The 20,328-nt window shown below is 41.6% G+C and overlaps 1 protein-coding gene across 1 annotated transcript in view; it reads left to right on the forward strand.

Annotated features, from left to right (window-relative positions):
- The window catches only part of KIF13A (kinesin family member 13A), a 200,266-nt gene that overhangs the window by 133,278 nt on the left and 46,660 nt on the right, over positions 1–20,328 (forward strand). Inside the window, exons 10-14 of the mRNA XM_034660191.1 lie at positions 8,846–8,957; positions 9,337–9,633; positions 12,627–12,757; positions 18,113–18,199; positions 18,293–18,459. Of these exons, the coding sequence (XP_034516082.1) occupies positions 8,846–8,957; positions 9,337–9,633; positions 12,627–12,757; positions 18,113–18,199; positions 18,293–18,459 (794 nt within the window). The remainder of the gene's footprint in view (positions 1–8,845; positions 8,958–9,336; positions 9,634–12,626; positions 12,758–18,112; positions 18,200–18,292; positions 18,460–20,328) is intronic.

The raw sequence follows: 20,328 nt of genomic DNA on the forward strand, positions 1-20,328 counted from the left end.
CTGCCCTCCCCGCCCCGCCCGCCCGCCAAATATGCTCTAATCCTAATTCCCAAAGCTTGTGCATATGTGACCATGCAAGGCAGAGAACTTGGTAGATGTGATTAGTTTAAGATTTTGAGATGAGGAGATTGTCCAGGTGAGCCTGCTATGAAAACAAAGCTCCTGAAAAGCGAAAGAGGGAGGTAGGAGGGTTAGAATCCGTCACAGTGATGTGGGGTGAGAAAGTCTTCATTTTCCATTTCTTGTTTGACGGGGAAGGAAGCAACCATGAGCCAAGGAATGTGGGTGGCCTCTGGGAGTAGCAGTCTGCCCCCCACGGCCTCCCGAAGGAGCACAGCCCTGCTGACACCTTCTTAGCCCAGTGAGACACGTCCTGGACTCCTGGCCTTCCACAACTGTTAGATAATAGCTGTAATAGCTTTGCGTTGTGTTAAGCCAGCGTGTTTGTGGTTATTGGTCACAGCATGATGGTTGCCCTCGAGGAGCACATAGTTTAGGACAACAGGAGGTCACTTCATTTGAAAAAGTGAAAGGAAGGAGGATTTTTTTTTTTTTTTGGACCAGACAACGCTGAGAAATCCTACATAAGCTAACATTGAATCATGGAAGTTTTTTTTGTTTGTTTGTTTGTTTGTTTTTATGATACCTTACCAGCCTGTGGACCAGCTTTGCTGAGTTGGTCTTATGCTTTTCCCAAAAAAATTGGCTCAAAGGAAGTGAAGCTGCCTCTGAACCTTTTCTACTGTGCCTTAGTCCAGGGCTGTTTTCTTTACCTCACACACGTCTCTGGTCTCCCCGAGTAGGTGCATGTGCCCCAAGAGCCCACTCTGGACCCAGATCTCCAGCAGGTGTCCTCCAGGTTCTCACTGTGGTCATGGGGACGTAGCAACTGCATGAACGGGACATCCTCTCGCCTTACATGGTGCCCTGACATCTGCTCAGCTGTCTTAGAGACCATTATGGAAATTGGCCCTCCATCCCTTACCTGCCATTCCAAAATCTGGAATCCTCTGAAAACCAAGCGCTTTTCTTTTTCTCTTCACAGCTTACCTGGTTGCTAGAGCCTCCCCTGAACTCTCGTGAGGCTGTCTCTAGACTTTATCTGCTTTTATAGTCTTTGTTTACTCATTTAGCATGGCCATTTGTAAGTTTAGCTGTAGAAATGCAAATGGATTTTATTACAGCCTGCTCTCCCAGATCTACCCGTGGTCATGTATAATGTATGCACTGCACTTCCTAAAATTCAAACTATTCTGCATTTCCACACCCAGGTGGCCCCGAGGATTTCAGACAAGAGGTGTGCACCTGCACTTTTTTGATCCATGTGGCCAATATGTGTTGAGCACTAACTGCCTAAGAGCACGGGGAGGAGTAGCTGGGACCCTGGCCTTGGGAAGGCCCAGATCCAATGGGGAAGGATTGAGGGGTAGTGGGTAGTATGACGACATTAAGTGCCGTGGAAGCTTACCCAGAGGATGAAGTGAGAACACAGGGACAACACGGCTGGAGGGTTCATGGAAGGCTTCCCAGGGGAGATCCTGAAATTTCTTCATTGCAGAAACTAGCTGCCCGACCTTTGTGTGCCTCAGTTTTGTCACCTGTAAAACATGGCTGACGAAACAGCCCTGTGAACAGGGCTACTTTGGGGATTAAATTAGTTACTGTTAGTAAGTGCATCTTAGAGCAGTGCCCAGCATGTAGTAAGCTCTGTGTAAGTGTGTGCTAACCAGGTAAAATAAATAATAAATGGAAAGGGCTGCCTGATAGCTCCACAAATGGCTTTTTAAGCCTCCAAGTCAGTGCCCCGTTGAGTGCTAAAATTAAAGAAATCTCTGACATGTTTCCTAAGCTTTCTCTCGGCCTCCTATTCTGGCTTCTTTTGATGGAACATTAGTAATCCTCTTAAGCAGACCTGTCAGGGACTTCACACAGACATTAGTGTCTGTTTAATGGGCTGTGGATTTAGGAGCTTCATCTGTCCTTAAGCTCTTAAGAGCTTTAAAGCACACATTATTCCTTCATTTGGAGAGCTAAGGCCCGGTGTGGCTGCACCACTGGGGCCTGCTCAGGGCGTGGGAGGAATAGGTCTGTAGACCGCCCTCGCAGGGGAATACATCTGAAAACTCAGTCTGTTGCTCCACCTGTCTGTTGAGGGTGGAGTGAGGAGGTTTGTCCCCTGCTACCCAAGTCCAGTGGGCTAGCTTCTCGGAGCGCTCATTCAGATCATGGGATGCTGGCCAAAACCCCTGGGAATGTTGAAAATGGTTCCATCTTAGTCTCAGCAACGGCCAGTTATTAAGTGCAAGCAGTGTTCATTTAATGAGTATCATTCCCGGTCTCAGTTCCGTTTCAATCACTGTGGTTGATAATAAAGTATATACTAACCATTTCCCTGAATGGATTCTACTACGCATCTGTTCTATACAAATATATGTTATTTTTAGGATTCTGTCAAGTAATTTATGTTACAGTGCAGTAAATTATAAGCATAGTATTTCTAATGTGCCATGTGACTCAATCCTCCTTTTCTTCTTTTTGAGTATTTCCCATGACTCTTAATCATTTCTCCTCAGAAATCTCACTTAAATGGGTATTGCCTGCGTAACCAAACATGAACTTGTACGTGGGGAGAGTAAAAATGGCCTGGTTCTGTCCATTATTCAAGGGCCATTGGGGATCCTTATCACTTTACCACTTATGCATCACAGGGTCCAAGTACTTGGGGAAGAAATTCTGAGTAAACATCTTTGCATTTAACACAAGAGACCCACAAAGGGCAGAGCAGAAATCTCCTTGGGAGGCAGTTAGCCACATGTTTGGGGGCACGTGACCTTGTGACTTCAGTGTTTCTCAAAGCACTTTTGGGAAATACTAGTTCCTTGAGTGGCTCTGGGAGGAAAAGGATCCTTGGACAAATAATTTTGAGAAAGTCTGCTTAAAAAAAATCTCCCTTCGGAGATTCACAAATCCCATATAACTTTAACTTACTCCCTGAACTTTTTTGATAACAGAATTCTAGGTATTACATCTATTGAAATCTCAGAACAAATATTCAGAAGAACTTATTTTTGGAAATGTTCGTGTATACTTGATTTCACCTTGGCACTTGAAACGGAAATGAGGCTGGAATGGTACTTGTTAGACGCACTTTGCTAGCCTTGAAAGGCTCACATCGGCCTGGAAACCGATGGGGGGTGGGACGAGGCCTGTTCTGCAGGGTCACAGCTATCCTTCCTCTCCTGCCATGGGAAGGGATTGAGCTTGCCCCTGTTTTGCCACACATACTCTTTGCATTTCTCCTTTACTGTTAAGAGTGGAGACTTACTGGGGAAAAGTACTGACTCAAGTCCACTAACTTCATCATCTTTCAGCTAATTCCTTAAAAGCCAAGGATTGCATCCTGCTGTAAGCAGCAGCTATAATGACAACCAAATGATGGATTTCTTTTTGACACTTAACAAGAAGTCCAGAGGCTGGTATAGCACCTCAAAAATGCTGTCAGACACCCAGGTTGACAAACCACAGTGTGTGTTCACGTTGTCCTCATGACCTCGAGATGACTCTATCATTCCAGGCATTGTAGCCTTATCTGTGTTCCACACAGGAGGGGGAAAGGAAGGGCAAAGGACCACTGGCTTCTGGCTTATGTCTATGGAATATGTACCTTTTCTACCAGAACAATAGCTTTCTTGGAAGCCCCACCCAGTAATGTCATCCTGCATCTCATTGGCCAGAGCTGTGTTTCATGGCTTCCCAGAGCTGCAGAGGACTCTGAAAAGTGGAGTTTTTAGTCCAGCATAAGCTTCCCAGAAAAATCAGGGTTCTGTTAGCAAATAAGAAAGGCAGAAGGGATACTGGGTCAACTTCCACAGAGAGTACCAAAGCCAGCATCGAATCAGTCCTTTTGAGAAAGGGATCCATGTTCTATTCTTCAGTATATTCTAGACTCAGTTTTACTCAGCAGAGATATTGACTGACTGCTTTCTGTAAGCCAGGCACAGTAATAGTGTGATGTAGAATGGCGTCAGCTCTCAAAGCAATCACAACCTTAAGTAGAAAGAGGTAGAGAGATACATACACAGGTAACTCTAGCAAAGTTGAATAACTACTGCACTTAGGACCTTAGAAAAAGATCATGAGAAAAAATAGGTAAAATCATATATTTGAAATCCATTGATGTGAGTGTACATAACTCACATCACATCATATCCACTCCTGAGGGAAGGAATCTGGTGGTTAGGGTTTCCAGGGAAACTCTGGAAGATGGAGGAAGGTGCAGAAAAGGAAAAACAAAAACAGTTAGGACCCTGTTTTTCTAATTGATTTTATTTATTGGAGCTGCTTTTATTTCGTTTTTGATCCTCCTAGTTTTGTTTACTTTTTTCTTAATCTCAAATTCTCTGCTGTTACAGTAGGTAGATCTTAAAAATTTCTATCTTAAAACATGGCTGTCTGTTCATGTTATCCCCTAGCCTGATCCTTCTGTCCTCTCCTCTCAGCCTCTCCCCATTTACTCCCTGCCCAACCGCCCCAACCCAAGAATTTACCGAAAGGCTAGAAGCTTCCTTACTATCTCCACCTCCCTTAGGTTCAGGGAAGAAGCTGTACTTTGGTAGAATTAGAAAGATTCCTGGAGCAATTTTTTCAGCCCCTAAAATTGTCAAACGGCTCCACCCTGTCCTGGAACCCTGTGAGCTGCCCTTTTGCCTCCAGTATGAGAAGACAGCGCTAGCAGGACCATAATCTGTGATTTCGTTGTATTCTTAAACTCCCTCGGAATAAAATTACCATGAAAATACATAAACCCGTTATTCAGTTTTCACAGTACAGTTTTTGAGATTCCACAAGCCCCTACATCATTGCTCCCAGATGGAAGGTAGCAGGGAGGGGTGGCAGGGGCTCCCTGGTCACTGGGTGACCTGGTTACCTCTCACCCATTGTGGGAGTCCCCTCACCCTGCAGTTTTTTTTTGTTTGTTTGTTTGTTTGTTTGCTTCAAGGGAACGTCAGGTTGAGATAGAGTTGTTTCGAATGTGCGCACACTAGCAAGTAAAAGGCTTCCACTAGTGATATGCTTCCCTAACTGGTTAAGTTACAGAGTAAAGTACACACGAAACGGAGCCACGTGACTATGTCTGCCCAGCCCCGCCCCTCCGCGGCGGCTGCTCACGTGCTGTACGTGCTGACGGGATATGTTGACACAGCGTTCAGGTGCTACCCTTTCTCTTTTTCCTCTCAAATTGCTCATTTACTCTTTTGTGTCGTTGTTTAGGAGTGACAGGAACATTCCCTTTTTACTCCTGATATCATCAAATTAGAAAATAGGAGCGGTTGCCACCGGACAGGGTCAAATCTTGACTCGATGAAAAATACATGACAACCCCAAAACGCATTCGCCTATGAGGTCTCTGTTCACTTTAGAATTGCTGAGATTGACCTTGGAGTCTCGGAGCTCTATATAGTCTGTATGAATTAAAGTACTTTCTGCTGTATTTAAGTATTAAAAACATATAGTTAAAAGAATTGTTTTCAACTGAAAATTTTATTTCAGTTGTTGCAAAATGTGAAAAATGCCCTATATTCTTTATTAAAGCAGAAATGTGGTTTTGCCTTATGCTGAATTCCTGTTTTCTTCTATTTCATATTTATCATATCCCATTTTCTTTCTTTTTAAATTTAATTTTATTTCATCATCATAAGTATACTCGTTAATTCCCATCCCCCTTCCCCCCTCTTGTGACCATCAATTAGTTCTCTAGAGTTCAGAGTTTATTGGTTTGTCTGTTTCCCTCTCTCTCTTTTCTTCCCTTTGCTTGTTTTGTTTCTTAAATTCCACATATGAGTGAAGTCATATGGTATTCATCTTTCTCGAACTGACTTATTTTGCTTAGCTTTATACTCTCTAGCTATATCCATGTTGTTGGAATTGGCAGGATTTCATTCCTTTTTATGGTTGAGTAATATTCCATTGTGTATATATTCTCTTTATCTAGTCATCTGTTGATGGACACTTGGGCTGCTTCCATAATTTGGTGATTGTAAATAACACTGCAGTAAACATAGGGGTTCATATATCCCTTTGAGTTAGTATTTTTGGGATAAATATCCATTGGTGTGATTACTGGATAGTAGGGTAGTTCTATTTTTAATTTTTTAAGGAACCTCCCTACTGTTTTCCACAGTGGTTGCACCAGCTTGCATTCCCACCAGCTGTGCAAGAGGGTTCTTTTTTCTCCACATCCTCACTTGCCTCTTGATTTTTAGCCATTCTGACAGGTGTGAGGTGATAGCTCATTGTAGTTTTGGTTTGCATCACTGTGATGATGACTGATGTTGAGCATCTTTTCATGTGTCTGTTGGCCATCTGGGTGTCTTTGGAAAAACATCTTTTCATTTTTTTTTGCCCATTTTTTAATTGGATTATTTGTCTTTGGGTGTTGAATTATTTCAGTTCCTTATTGGATATGTCATTTGCAACTATCTTCTCATATTCACTAGGTTGCCTTTTAGTTTTATTGATTGTTTCCTTCTCTGTGCAAAAACTTTTTATTTTGACATAGTCCAAATAATTTATTTTTACCATTTTCTTTCTTGAGTTTGTTACCTTTGAGAGGAGTGATGGAGTGATTGAACTTGAATTTTTTAAAACAACTGTATTAAGAAATAGTTCACATATGCATACTTTACCATTTTAAAAAAATGTACAGTTTAGCAGCTTTATTATTTTCAGAATGTATAACCGTTGTCACAGTCTAATTTGAAAACATTTTCATCATCCCCAAAGTAACCTTGTATCCAGGTCATTCCCCATTTATACCACCACCAGCCCTGGACAACCACTACCTTCATCTCTATAGATTCACCTGTTCTGGGTATTTCGTATAAATGGAATCTATATGTGGCTGTGTTAGTTTCCCAGTGTTATAACAGATTACCACAAACTGGGTGACTTACAACAATAGAAATTTATTTCCTTACAGTTCTGAAGCCCGAAATCCAAAATTAAGGGATTGGCAGGGTTTGTTCCTTTTTGAGGCTCAGAGGGAAAATCTGTTTCATGCCTCTCTCCTACCTTATAGTGATCACTGAAGCTTGTAGATACGTTGTTCCCATCTCTGCCTCTGTTTTCACATGGCCCCTCCCCTGTTGCCTGGGTGTCTTCACATAGCCTTCTTATAAGGCACCGGTCGTTGGATTACAGCCCTCCTTAAGCCAGTATGATCTCATCTTAACTAATTACATTGGCAGGGACCCTATTTCAAATAAGAATTCATCTGAGGTTCTGGTGAACATGAATTTTGGGTAGACACTGTTCAGCACAGGACTTTGGCCTTTGATGTTTGGCTTCTTTCACTTATCATAATTTTTCAGAGTTTATCCATGTTTTAGGTTATATCAGAATCCTCTCTTAGGGCTGAATAATATTCCATTGTGAGGACGTACCACATTTTATTCATCCCTTCATCATTTGATGGATAGGACACTTGGGTAGTTTCTACATTGTGGCTGTTGTGAATAATGCTGCTATGAAAATTCATGTACAAGTTTTTGTGTGGGCATATGTTTTCATTTCTTTTGGGGTGGATTTAACTGAATCTATCAATTATATTGTACATATTTATGTCACTTTGCAGGAATGGCTGTTATTAAAATTCTGGCTCATTTTCTACCTCCTGAGTTTGCCTTTGTATTTCAGTGGCTTTTCAGATGAGTCACCTTTGAGTGATCATGTTTTGCGAGAAACATGCTCTCTTTCAACTCATTTCATGGAAGTCTATTGTTAAAATTAGAAAGAAAGCTATCTAGTCTTTCATGCTAAACTCTGGTTACTTGCTGATTTGTGCTCTTTTTTGTTATTATAAATAAGTAGTAACATTTAATTTTTTAACCATTTTCTCTTTGTGATGTCCTGTAAGCTTCCTTGCACTCCTGGAAGATCTCCTGAGGCTGTTATTTTCTGGCTACTAAATTTGGGATCCAGTTGATTTCCTTTTAAAAGTGCACTTGGTACTTAACTGTGACACAAGGATGTCCTTCATCCCTCAGTTTCATAGATCTGTTGTTTTGTGGCACTCTTTTCTCCAGGTGTGGAGAACATGGGCCTAGGCAGCTAAGTCCATGTATCACCCTGGCTATTGTTCAACCAGGGCTTCTTAAAATTTAATGTGCCTCTGAATCACCTGGAAATATCTTTAACGGGTTCTGACTCAGTAGGCCTGAGGAGGCTTCCAAGAGTCTGTGTTTCTAAGCAGCTCTCAGGAGATCCCAGTTTGTGTAGCAGGTGTTGAAAGAGTAGCCATATGCTCTCCTCTGCTTGGGTAGGTCTTTGTTCTGTACGGCTGTACAAACTCCACACTGAGTTGTGAAATACGCTTGACAGCTTTAACAGATGAACAGAATATACCTTGTAACTCGCAGGGAAAGGTTCTCTTCAAGTGACGTGGTTATGATGGAACACAAAATGAGGGGCCCAGATGGTCCAGGTTAGCCCCCCAAGAGTAAATGGTTCAGACTTTCAACGTAATATTTGGAGTCAATTAAAATTCTCTAGAGTGATCTTTTAAACGTATGCTTCCAGGTTCTGAAATGTCTGTCTCACAGGTCCTGTGACTGAACAGAATAGATTCTTATGGGGATTCTGAATTCATTCTTTTAAATGAATGGAGTTACTTTTTTGTTTTTCTTTTTCTCAGCTTCTTGACAAATCAATGTACACTTGATTATATCAACTTTAGGGCCTTGTTGTTCTGCCTATTCTATGCTTATGCCCTAGAATGATTATTATTATATGGAAACAATATAAATACTTCATAAAGCTAATTTAAAAATTCTTTTTCTTTTGGCAGATCTCTCACAACCTTGGGGTTGGTTATATCATCGCTGGCTGACCAGGCAGCTGGCAAGGGTAAAAATAAATTTGTGCCTTATCGAGATTCAGTCCTCACTTGGCTTCTTAAGGTAATTCATTGTTCTCGTGTTCTTTTCCAACTAAAACTTGCCAGTTTCAGAGCTGGCAGCTGAAAGGTGTGTGCAGAGCTAACCAAATACACACCAGCCCCCCAGCAGTACTGTTATCCTAATTCCCAGGAATGTAGAATGAAAACGTGCTTCTGTTGCCCTTCTTACCCCATAGTAGTGCTGTTTGACGGGCATTGTTGTTGTGACTATAGAGAAACCACATCTTGGCGTAAAATTATTTGTGAAATACAAACCCATTGCCACAACACATTTCCGTCTTCACAGAGAATGTCACACATGCATGTTTTCAGCTCTCATCCCACGTGTTGTGTGCAGAATGGGGCTCGTTTCCTAAGATGCTACTGGAAATATTTTGCAGGACAATTTGGGAGGCAACAGCCAGACCTCTATGATAGCCACCATTAGCCCAGCAGCAGACAACTATGAAGAGACCCTCTCCACCTTACGATATGCAGATCGAGCCAAGAGGATTGTTAACCATGCCATCGTGAATGAGGACCCCAACGCCAAAGTCATCCGGGAACTGCGTGAGGAAGTAGAGAAACTGAAGGAGCAGCTCTCGCAGGCTGAGGTAAGAGCAGCTCTGAGCTCCCTGTTTCTGAAGGTCCCTGGCTGGTGTTACTGGAGTGGGGAAGGGTGTCCTTGCTTGCAGTTTTAGGTCATCTCCGTGCCATTCAGCATTTCTGTGTTGATTGGCATCTTCTGCATGCTAAGCATGGAGAAGACGACATGAGTAATACCAGACTCTGTCCCGGGAACTCACCCTCCAGCTGAGAAAGCAGACAAGGAAGAGTCCATGGTTGCTATTGCCTCATTATTTGCTTCAGTCAGTTGGCCCTTGGCCGTAAATCTCTTCCAGTGGGAAACCCGAAGAATCAGATGTGTTGTTTTTATTATTTTATTTTTCTATTTTTCATTTTATAAAGATTTGTTTATTCCTTTTAGAGAGGGAGTGTAGGAGGAGGAGCAGAAGGAGAGGGAGAGAGAGAATCGAGCCGACTCCCTGCTGAGCGCAGTGCCTGATGCAGGGCTCAGTCCAGGACCCTGAGCTCATGACCTGAGCCGAAATCCAGAGTCAGACGCTTAACCGACTGAGCCACCCAGACGCCCCAAATGTGTTGCTTTTATTAACATTGTAAACTATGTGCCCGTGAGGCCTTGCAGTTTTCAGATTAGTTGGTTATATATCCTCTCTTCCTCAAGTCAGGGAAGACAGATAAACATTAGGAACAATTCAGAAATCTTCTTTTATTTATTTTTTTTATGTATATTAGTTCCTGGCAGGAAACAAAATTGGTCATTTCTCATTGTTACCATCTTTCCTTGGTTTTACCCAGCTTGAATAAATACACCCTCTTCTAAGTAACTGTTGCTTGTTGCAAGCTACTGGGTGAGGCACTGTCTCATTTGAAATAGGTAATAGGACTGAACTGAAGGCCAAATGCCTAAGCTGAAGTCACATGCTTGCCCATGCCTTACTTGGGTGTGGACCTAGGGCTGCTAAGGTCACATTCCTTCATACCACTTGTTTCTGACCCCTCTGTAGTCAGAGTATTAAGCGGTTGTGGGGGGCGGGAAGGGTAATAGATATTATTTTTTGAGCACTCGTGTACCAGGCTATCTATCAGTGTATCTAATTAAAAAGGTAATCAGTAAGAGATTGAGACAAACAGGCAGGAAGGAGTCAAAGCCAGGAATCTGAACTGTCTATTCATTGGTGATGGTGGAGTTGTACTGTTAACAATGTGTTTATAAGTCTTGTTTTACTAATTGTTTTCATCCCTAACCCCTAGGGCAAGTTTGATACTAGAAGGCACTTAGCAACATTGTAAGTGCTCAATAAATGTTGCTATTTTTTGTTATTATCATGATTATAATCATTCAGTGCATCGAGCATCATTTTTAATTGATGCCAAGAAGCGTAGCAAAACACCTAAAAAATCAAAATACTGATAAACTTTGACGAGAGTCATGATCCTAGGAGGAAAGTGTGTAACGGTTCTGGAATTCGTGTAAAAGTAGATGAGCTACTTCTTCCCTCTTGTCTCTGAATCTGCATTTCCACCATGACCATGTCGTCTAGGCCAGATGGCTAGAACCATGGCTGGCCAAAGGGAACAGAAGAGGGGCCGCAGAAGGTTCACCGAGATAGAGTTTTCCAGGGTGTCCTCTTGTCCCCAGCACCAGTGTCACTCTCAGCCTCTGTTACCACCGTGAGACTCTGACACCTCAGCAAGAGTATATGTCATCGCCACTTGGATTTCTTGTCCGAGTCTGCCATCCTTCCTGTTCGTGGGGGCATTTCTAATATGTACACACACACATACACGCACACAATTCCTGAGTTATGGTAGGATATACATATATGTGGCGGTATTTAAATAACTGTCAAGGATTGGAGAGCTGGAGACTTGAAGGCAGCTTGTCCAACTGTCCACACACCTGAATCTCTAAATGCAGAGGTACTGCCCACTTGCCAAAAGTTAAACAGGTGCCTAGTTAAGGATTCTGATCTGCCTTGAGTGAACAGAAGAAGGCAATGGGAAATAAGCTAGAATCGAAGAAAGGAGCCGGAGTTTTCCATTACCCTTTTTATTCTCCTTTTTCCAGAGACATAAATCTGGTGCAAATAGCCCCTGACTTACTGAGAGTCCACTGATGGAATTAAGATCTGTTCATTTAGGACACGGTTAAGGCATAAGGAATTGTGTCCAAAGTCCTAATTTTGAAAGACCAAGTCTTTCTGTTGAATAGGGAAATATTACTATCATGGCGATTCAAGGATTTTTAGAGCGATAGAAAACAAAGGGATAAGCAGTGGACTGCATTGTGGGAGTGACAGTCCTCATATGTCTGGGGTTTGAGGTACTTGAAATCATGGTCATCTGTACATTCTGTAACCCTCAGCCTTCAGTACTCTGTAATATTGGTATTTAAAACTCAGCTACTTTTATCATTTTATTTTTATTTTTTTAAGGTTTTTATTTGAGAGCAAGACAGAGAGAACATGAGCAGGGGGAGGGTCAGAGGGAGAAGCAGACTCCCCAATGAGCAGGGAGCCTGAGATTATGACCTGAGCCAAAAGGAGACGCTTAACCAGCTGAACGACGCAGGGGCCCCACTTTTATCATACGATTTTCCATGAAACTACTATTAGTGGTTCTTGAATTTATAAAGCTATTTTCATCAACTCAGGTGATCCTTGAAAGAGTCCTACTAAATAGACCAAATTGATGATATTGTCCTGGTTTTCCAAAAAAAAAAAGAAAGAAAGAAAGAAACCAAGGCTCAGACTGTGAAGTGGCTTGCCCACGGTCACATAAATAGTAAGCTGTCAAGTTAATATCAGAACTCAAGGTAGTCTCCTGCCAAGTCCAGTTTCCTTATATTGTAAAACAATATTTTATCACTGTTGNTTGTAAAACGATATTTTATCACTGTTGGTTGGTGTTTTTTTCTTCATACTGTTTAAATATTTTTAAAATGTAGTAGTGTACTAAGGTATGCTTTTGACTTGTAACGCTCCAGCTATCTTGCCTCTCCCATCTGATTCGTTTGATATTGTCATGCAGATGCCGTTGGGTTATTCATTGAAGGTGGTAAGTATGTGTTGAGTTACTTTCCCTTTCTTTCACAATCTGTTACTAGGACCATACCAGGGTGGGTGCAGACACCTCACAGGACATCCAGCTGTTCGGGATAGGAATTCAGCCGGAGCACTGTGAGATAGATATTGCATCTGATGGCGATATTACTCTTACTCCGAAAGAAAATGCAAGGTAAGAGAAGGGAAAGTCCACTTCACGTAGCTGTGAGCCTGATTTTCAGAAGGAGTAGGCTGTCCCTTTCTGTCTGTTGGCTCAGTTATATCAGAGTTAAGACTTCATTGGGTGCTTGGGGTCATTCTTTCCAATTGTAGGGAGCTGTATTTAGAGTACCAGCCTTGGGGTGGCTGATTCTGCCTGGACTGGCTGGGTTATCTTAGATAAGACACTCTTGTCTAAACTTCAGTTTCCTCATGTGAAACATAGGGCTAAAAATAGGAAAACAGAAATCACTTGGCTCAGGGCCTAACACGTACAAATATCTATTTTTTAAGATTTTATTTATTTATTTGAGAGAGAGAGAGCTAGGAAGCAGGAGCAGGGGGAGAGGGGGAGGAGCAGGGGGAGGGGGTGAAGCAGACTCCCCACTGACCTGGGAGCCCATGCAGGGCTTGATCCCAGGACCCTGGGGTCATGACCTGAGCCATAGGCAGACGCTTAACCAATGGAGCCACCCAGGCGCCCCTGATACATAAAAATAACGAATAAAGTTAGTTGTTACTCAGTCTAATACATTGTATAGAAAGCAGTTAATCAGATAACTCCATTGTATGAAAAATTCCTAAACCAGGCTATAATATGTACAAATTTGAGAACTGATAGGATAGTATATTTACTTTTGAATTTCTGTTAAATACTGTCTTGAACTACTTTACAATCAAGTATAAAGTTTATACGAAGTCCTATCACAATATTCTTTAACACACAAACATTGTGACCAGAATACTCATTTTAAAGGAAAACCTTACACTCATTTCAAATTATTCTATTAATATTGGCCATATCAATTTCTAAGTGGTAACAGACTGAGACTGTCAATAATGGCATACATGATTCATGAAAGTTTGTAGGTCTTGTGTTATAGTGATATAATTGTTAAGATATCTAATGGTGAAATGATGCTATTCCTTAATTTTTACTTATTCCAAGTTCAAGTTGCCTTCTCCCTTATGCTGTATTCCCTGTATCAGAAACTCTTGATTTTTTTAATACTCTGGCTTTTAATTAACAAAATTGCATATATTTAAAGTATACAATATAATTGGATCATACTCTCTTTTCACACTGTATCTAAAAATAACTTTAATCAGCAAATTTCCTCATATCCAGTTCCAGTGCCACGTTTTTTGTTTCTGCTCTTTGCCTCGCCCTGCCCAGTCTCCTCCTTTCCTACCCCCAGGGGTAGCAGTGCATTTATTCAGGATTCTTTGCTTCAGGCTCTGTGCAGTGAATGCCCAAGTGTAGGGACTCAAAGCCTGGTAGAGGAGAATGTATAGAAGCAACAGTGATTATATGGGATGATAAGTGCTGCTTCTTGCAGATCTGATCACTATGGAAATGTGTGGGGTTGCAGGACTGGAGGAAGAGAGCTCTGTTAGGATATTATTATGATATTGTCATGGGAACACAGCAAGTGGCAGAAGAAGTGAAGAACAGAATGTATTTGAGAATGATTTGAGAGTCAGCCAGCTTTAGTGATGTGCTTGGGGACAGGATGGGGAGTCAGTAAAAGAGAAGGTGAAGTCAGCAGCAGTTACAGGGTTCTGTCTTGGGAGACTAGATAAACAGTGGAGATCCTAAGCTGAAATAAGGAATACAAGAGGAAGGACAGTCTTGGAGGATGATGGGTTATGAGTGGTAATGAATTCAGGTTGGGATCCTGTGAAGTTGAGGTGTCTTTGGAGTATTAGTGTGGATGTGTCCAGTTGGACATTGGACTTAGGAATGTAAGTTACACTCACAACATAGAATCGGCCATTAGTGGTGCTGTCTGTCTTAAAAGTGAATCCAGAGTGTGTAGTGGAAGGAGTAAACCAGTGTTTTAGGGATGGTCTGTGAGGAGCCTGGAGACAAGGGAGTCATAGACGCAAAGATACAATGATGGAAGCCAAGGGAGGAGAAAATTGTAAGGAAGAAGAGGTCAAAATAGAGGTTAAAAAACTTCTGTTGGATGTAGCAGTTAGGAAGACACTAGCAACCTTGGGATGTTTAGGAACCATGGAGTTGTGGGTATAGAAGGAACAAATGCAAGGAGGAGAGAATGGAAAGCGGGGAAGTGGGCTGAGAATCATTGTGAAGACAGACATGGGATTGGAGACAGAGCGAGAGAGGAACACGGGGTTAAGAGAGAGTCACAGTGCNTTGTGGGTATAGAAGGAACAAATGCAAGGAGGAGAGAATGGAAAGCGGGGAAGTGGGCTGAGAATCATTGTGGTGAAGACAGACATGGGATTGGAGACAGAGCGAGAGAGGAACACGGGGTTAAGAGAGAGTCACAGTGCCTTCAGATCTGTCTTTGAGTCCACCCGTTCATTCTCTCTTTAGTCACATCTTACCTGCTGCTTACCATCGTATTGAGTTTTTATTTCAGTGTTTGTTTTTCATTTGTAGAAATTTAGAAAGTCCTTTTTTCGGTAGTCCTGGTCTGTATTGGTAAAGTCTTGTTTATACTCCACTCTTGTGCCTTTAATAATTAAATTTTTACTTATTTTATGGTCTTTGTTTGAAAATTCTATCTCTGAAGTTGTTGGGGCTTCAGCCCACCCGTTGGTCATATCTGCTGACAACTTTGCTTCCTAGAGCAGCAAGTGATTCCTTCAGCAGGGGGTTCTCTGTAGCAGTCTCGTGGCCTGGGTGAGGGGACATAAATTGTTGCAAACACATTTTGTGTTTGCTTCTTAACAAGAACCCCAGGCATATGTAAATTTACATATGTAAATATGTAAAGCATAAAAATTACTTTTTTATGTTAATTACTTGGCTTGGGTACATTACCAAAGCAGGCAATTTCCATAACTATTTCTTTATATTATTGTATAAGAGCATACTATAAATGGCAAAGGGATGTTTATATGTGTGTTCAGAAGTGTGTGTGTGTGTGCACATGTGTATGCATGCACACCCACACCTGTAGAGGGTCCCTAAAGATACATATGATCACAAAAGTTAGCAATAAATAAAAAAGGCAAAGCTTATTATATTCCTCTTGTTTTCTTTGGAACTGTTTTTAGTTTTATTCTAGAATAACACTACCCAGTAGAACTTTCTGAGATAATGGGAGGGTTCTATACCTGCTAAGACCATTTCGGTAGCCACTAGTGAGATGGTGCCCTTGGGTATCGAAATATGGCTAATAAAAATGAGGAACTGAATTTTTAAATAATAATTCAGTGTTTAAAATAATAAAGGACATTGAGTGACACATTTCTCTTTCTCATACTGCTGTTCCTAGATGCTAGATTATAGATATATTAGGTATGTCTAGATATCCATCTATCTTATCTATACACCTGGATGTATTATTTAGATACCTTAATAAACTGGGCAAATATTTTCCTTGAAAACTGACTAATGAATGTTTGTTTTTGGTAGAAGAGGTAAGTACTCTATTAAAAATTTCCCCCCCCCAAAAAAACAACTCCTCATTATCCTTTTGGCAAAAATATGTGTATTTGTATAGATATAGATATACATATATATTCTGATCTCATTTTCCACTTTCTGCAGATGACTGAATTAGTCTGTAATTCCAAATAGATGGGCACAGACCTTTGAAGCTTGAGTTAGTGCTGAGACTCATTTTCATCGGCAAGAATAAAGGCAGCATGTTAGTGTAAAAGATACGCACCGAAGTTTTATCATGTTTATGTATGACAGATGAAAAACATCAGAGATGGCATTTCCAGGGTATTTTTATCACTAAAAATGTAGTCCTTAAACTTGAAATATTATCACCACAGAGGGTGAGTTTCATGGGTGAGTTCTTATTGTGTAACTGAGCTAGAGAGTCCTGTAAAGATTAGTAGCCAGATAATGAGATTCTATGAGAAAAAGTAACTAATTGAAAAACTAAAACTCAAGAATAATCATTATTTTTCTCCATCAAACTTCACCTGACAGTTCTTTAGCCAATTAAACTTTAGTTAGTTAATTATCCTCCTGATTTTTTTTAATACCAGCAAAATCTCTTTTTTTAAATGAAGGGGGCATTTATAAGGAGACTACATTTATTGGCACTAAAAATTCTGGAGGACTTTTCCTCTCCCCCCTAAGAAAAGTCACAGTGACAGGGCTTTAACTTTGTTAAGGAATCCATTGATGAGATCTTCCAGTTGGCAGGAAATTCTATGAGATCTGTTATAGTGAGTTGTTCACAGCCCCTGAATTCATAGCCCCTTGTAGCCAGTAAGCTGTAGCAAAGCTGCAGGGTAGGGAAGAGTCGGGCTCCAGGATTTGCTTGAGACAAATCACAGATGCATAGGCCAGCACGCGCCCAGAGACACGGTGCACGCCAGCTACGGCGTGATACAGGCGGTATAGCAAGGACTCAGAGTGGTTTCCCCCATCTCTGATTGTTTATCTTTTTACAGTTTGGTTATAGCTATTTAGGATTTAAACCTGGTATTCTTTTTATGTTTTCCCCAAGTTTTTATGATGGAGAACTTCAAACGTGTGAAGTAGAAAGAAGAGTATAATGAACCCCCATATATCCATCATCCAGCTTCAGAAATGAACACTTCACAGACAGTTTTGTTTTTATTTATACACCCTCCACATCTCCCCCCTCCCTCCCTCCTGGGTTATTTTAAAGCAAATTTCATAGATAACTTGGTATCCATAAATATCTCAGCTTGTGTGTCTAAGAGACAAGGATTCTTGAACATTGCCTCAATACCATTAGACCTAAAGTAGTTAGAAATAGTTCCTTACTAATTGGCATATATTGAGCCAGTGTTCAGATTTCCCCAGTAGCATCACAAATGTTCCTTTTCAGCTGTTTCTTGAAATCAGGATCAAGTAAGATTTAACCATTGTCATTGGCTGTTACATCTCTTTTAGCCTACAGGTTCCTCCTCCCTCTATTCCTCCCCCCCCACCTTTTCCTTGCATTTTATTTGTTGAAGACACCTGGTGGTTTCCCACAGTCAGCATTTTGCTCAGTGCATCCCATGCAGCATCCCATGTAGCATCTTCCACCGCCTTCTGCATTTCCTGAATTGGTGTTTAGATATAAAAGCTTGAAACAGGTTCAGCCCATATTTGGACAAGAGTATTCCATAGGCATTCTTGTGTGTATTTCCATCAGGATCGCATCATGCCTAGTTGTCTATCTTCGAGGGGTATTGGGGCCCTTGATCATCATGGCTTCAATCACGTATTTTGATAGTGGTTACAATTCTATTATTCCTTCTTTAGGAATTAGCAGAATACGTCTGTTAAGAGAAACTGCCCCATTTATCTCTTTGGCTGCTGGGGGTGAGTGTTGTGCTCTTTCCCATGGAGCTGACGTATTCCCTGGTGTTCCTTCAGGTCCTGTGTAAATGGCACCCTCGTGTGCAGCACCACCCAGCTGTGGCACGGCGATCGAATCCTGTGGGGAAATAACCACTTTTTTAGGTAACATCTTTGTGCTTCCTAATATTTTCATTTTTTTTCTGTTATCGGAGTATAAAACAAGTCAATTTTCTCTAACGATGGTAAACCCCACAGAATTAATTTACCTAAGAGGAAACGGCGAGATTGGTTGAAAGACTTTGAAAAGGAGGCAGGCCCACCAGAGCATGACCTGGACGCAGCCAGTGAAGCTTCCTCAGAACCAGACTATAACTATGAATTTGCACAGATGGAAGTTATCATGAAAACCCTGAATAGTAACGGTAAGACCTTACTTCCGGATCCCTCCGTCTTTGGCAGTTCCTATCTCACTTGCGTAAAGAGAAGGTGTCACTCTGAAATTAAGACACATAAAGTTGTGAATTTCCTTTTTTTTTTTTTTTTAAGATTTTATTTATTTGTGTGAGAGAGAGCATGAGCGGGGGGGCAGGAGGGCGCAGAAGGAGAAGCAGACTCCCTGCTGAGCAGGAACACGGGGCTCCATCCCAGGAACCCCGGATCATGACCTGAGCCAAAGGCAGATGCTTAATGGACTGAGCCATCCAGGAGTCCCAGAATTGCTAATTTCTTACAGATGCCATTGAGGGAGGGACTAATGAAAATATTCCAGGGCCTGATCTGCTCCCTCAAATATAAATAGGAAGTGAATGGTCCCTGTTTTGAGACCCCTGGTTCCCAAGTCAGTTATGGTAACGTTTCCACAGTCCTCGAGTACAGAAAGATTATGGTGGAATTCCTCTTCACATTTCCCGTTACTGAGTTTGTCATTTTTTAATCCTTCAGAGCACAAAAATCGAACCCGGGACTTTCAAATGGAATCTAATGGAGACGTAAAGGTCACAATATTTTGCTAAAAACTCAGTTGGAAATTATACCACCAAAGAGGCTTACTTAGTAAGCCCAGGTAGCTTTTACAAAAATGATCCTACAAAGAAGGGCTTTATAGGTTCTTTGCTTGACTTTCACACCAGCCTGTCTCAGATTTTTAAGGAAGAGATTCTCCTTAAAGCATTTCTAGATCCCTCTTTCCGGAAAGTTTTCAGTGTTTGTATTAAAATTCTTCCCCTCTATATCTAAAAGGTAAGACTTTATTTCTTCATACACACTTACATGCATTCAATAAAATCCACACTACATTCTTTCCTTGACGGCTGTTTTATAAATCTGCAGTTTCCCTTCCATCTCTCCGTCTGTCGTCGCTAAGCTTTTGCCTGGCGACTAGAAGCAGGACAGGAAAGTTCCTCTACTGCGAAGCACAAGGCACCATTTCTGGGACCAGAACTATTTGACAGGGAAATATAGTTGAGGCTACATTCAGGAGCACCTGAGAAAGTTTGTTTTTGGACTTTGTCTTATCTCACTTTCCCGATCAGGAGTTCTTTGAATACCTAAGGATCCCAACCTTGAACCAGGGAGGACCTCCGGGAGCCTCTGCCTGACACAGTGTAGGGAGAGCGCTCCCCTGAAACACTGACTTTTGCACTCTATCTTTGAGTCAGCCTGTCTGAGAAGAATGTGAGCATGGCTGGAGAATGTCAGTCACACATCTCTGGCACATCAAATTGGGGATTCCAATTGCAGGAATAAAGATGTTGACCTTTGTATCTCTCTGGATTTTTAACCCCAAGGTTAAACCTCTTTTCAGTTATAAAAATGAAGTATGAAGAAAAGGCTAGATGGGAAAACAAGTGTGATGTATTTAATATAAAGACTATGGAACAACAGCAGAGAAGAACATCAGTGAGATTAGGGGTGCAGGTTAGGTGCTGGGGCTTTGGACACTGCCCCACAGGCTGGACCATAACTAGAAATCAGGCTGCAGTCCACTCCGCTTCTTGCTCACCCAGTTGGGAGGAATCCCAAAAGACATTCCAAAGTGATGTTCAGACATCAGGATCACATTAATGGGCCATTTTACGACGTGCCTGAGCAACAAGTCTCCTGTGAGTAATTTTTGGGAGCCTGAATGGATACAGGGTGTGACAGGAGGGTGTGAGCTCCAAACCCCAGGTGCAGGAACGCCTGTTGGAAGCACCTCCTTTCTTTACATGAGATTCCAGAATTCTAGATGTCTCTGTCGTCTAATGGCAGAGTATCCAAGTGGTATCAGTTTAATTATCAACGTCCCACAT

The sequence above is a fragment of the Ailuropoda melanoleuca genome, chromosome 5 (assembly GCF_002007445.2).
Source record: "Ailuropoda melanoleuca isolate Jingjing chromosome 5, ASM200744v2, whole genome shotgun sequence".
Lineage (NCBI taxonomy): Eukaryota > Metazoa > Chordata > Mammalia > Carnivora > Ursidae > Ailuropoda > Ailuropoda melanoleuca.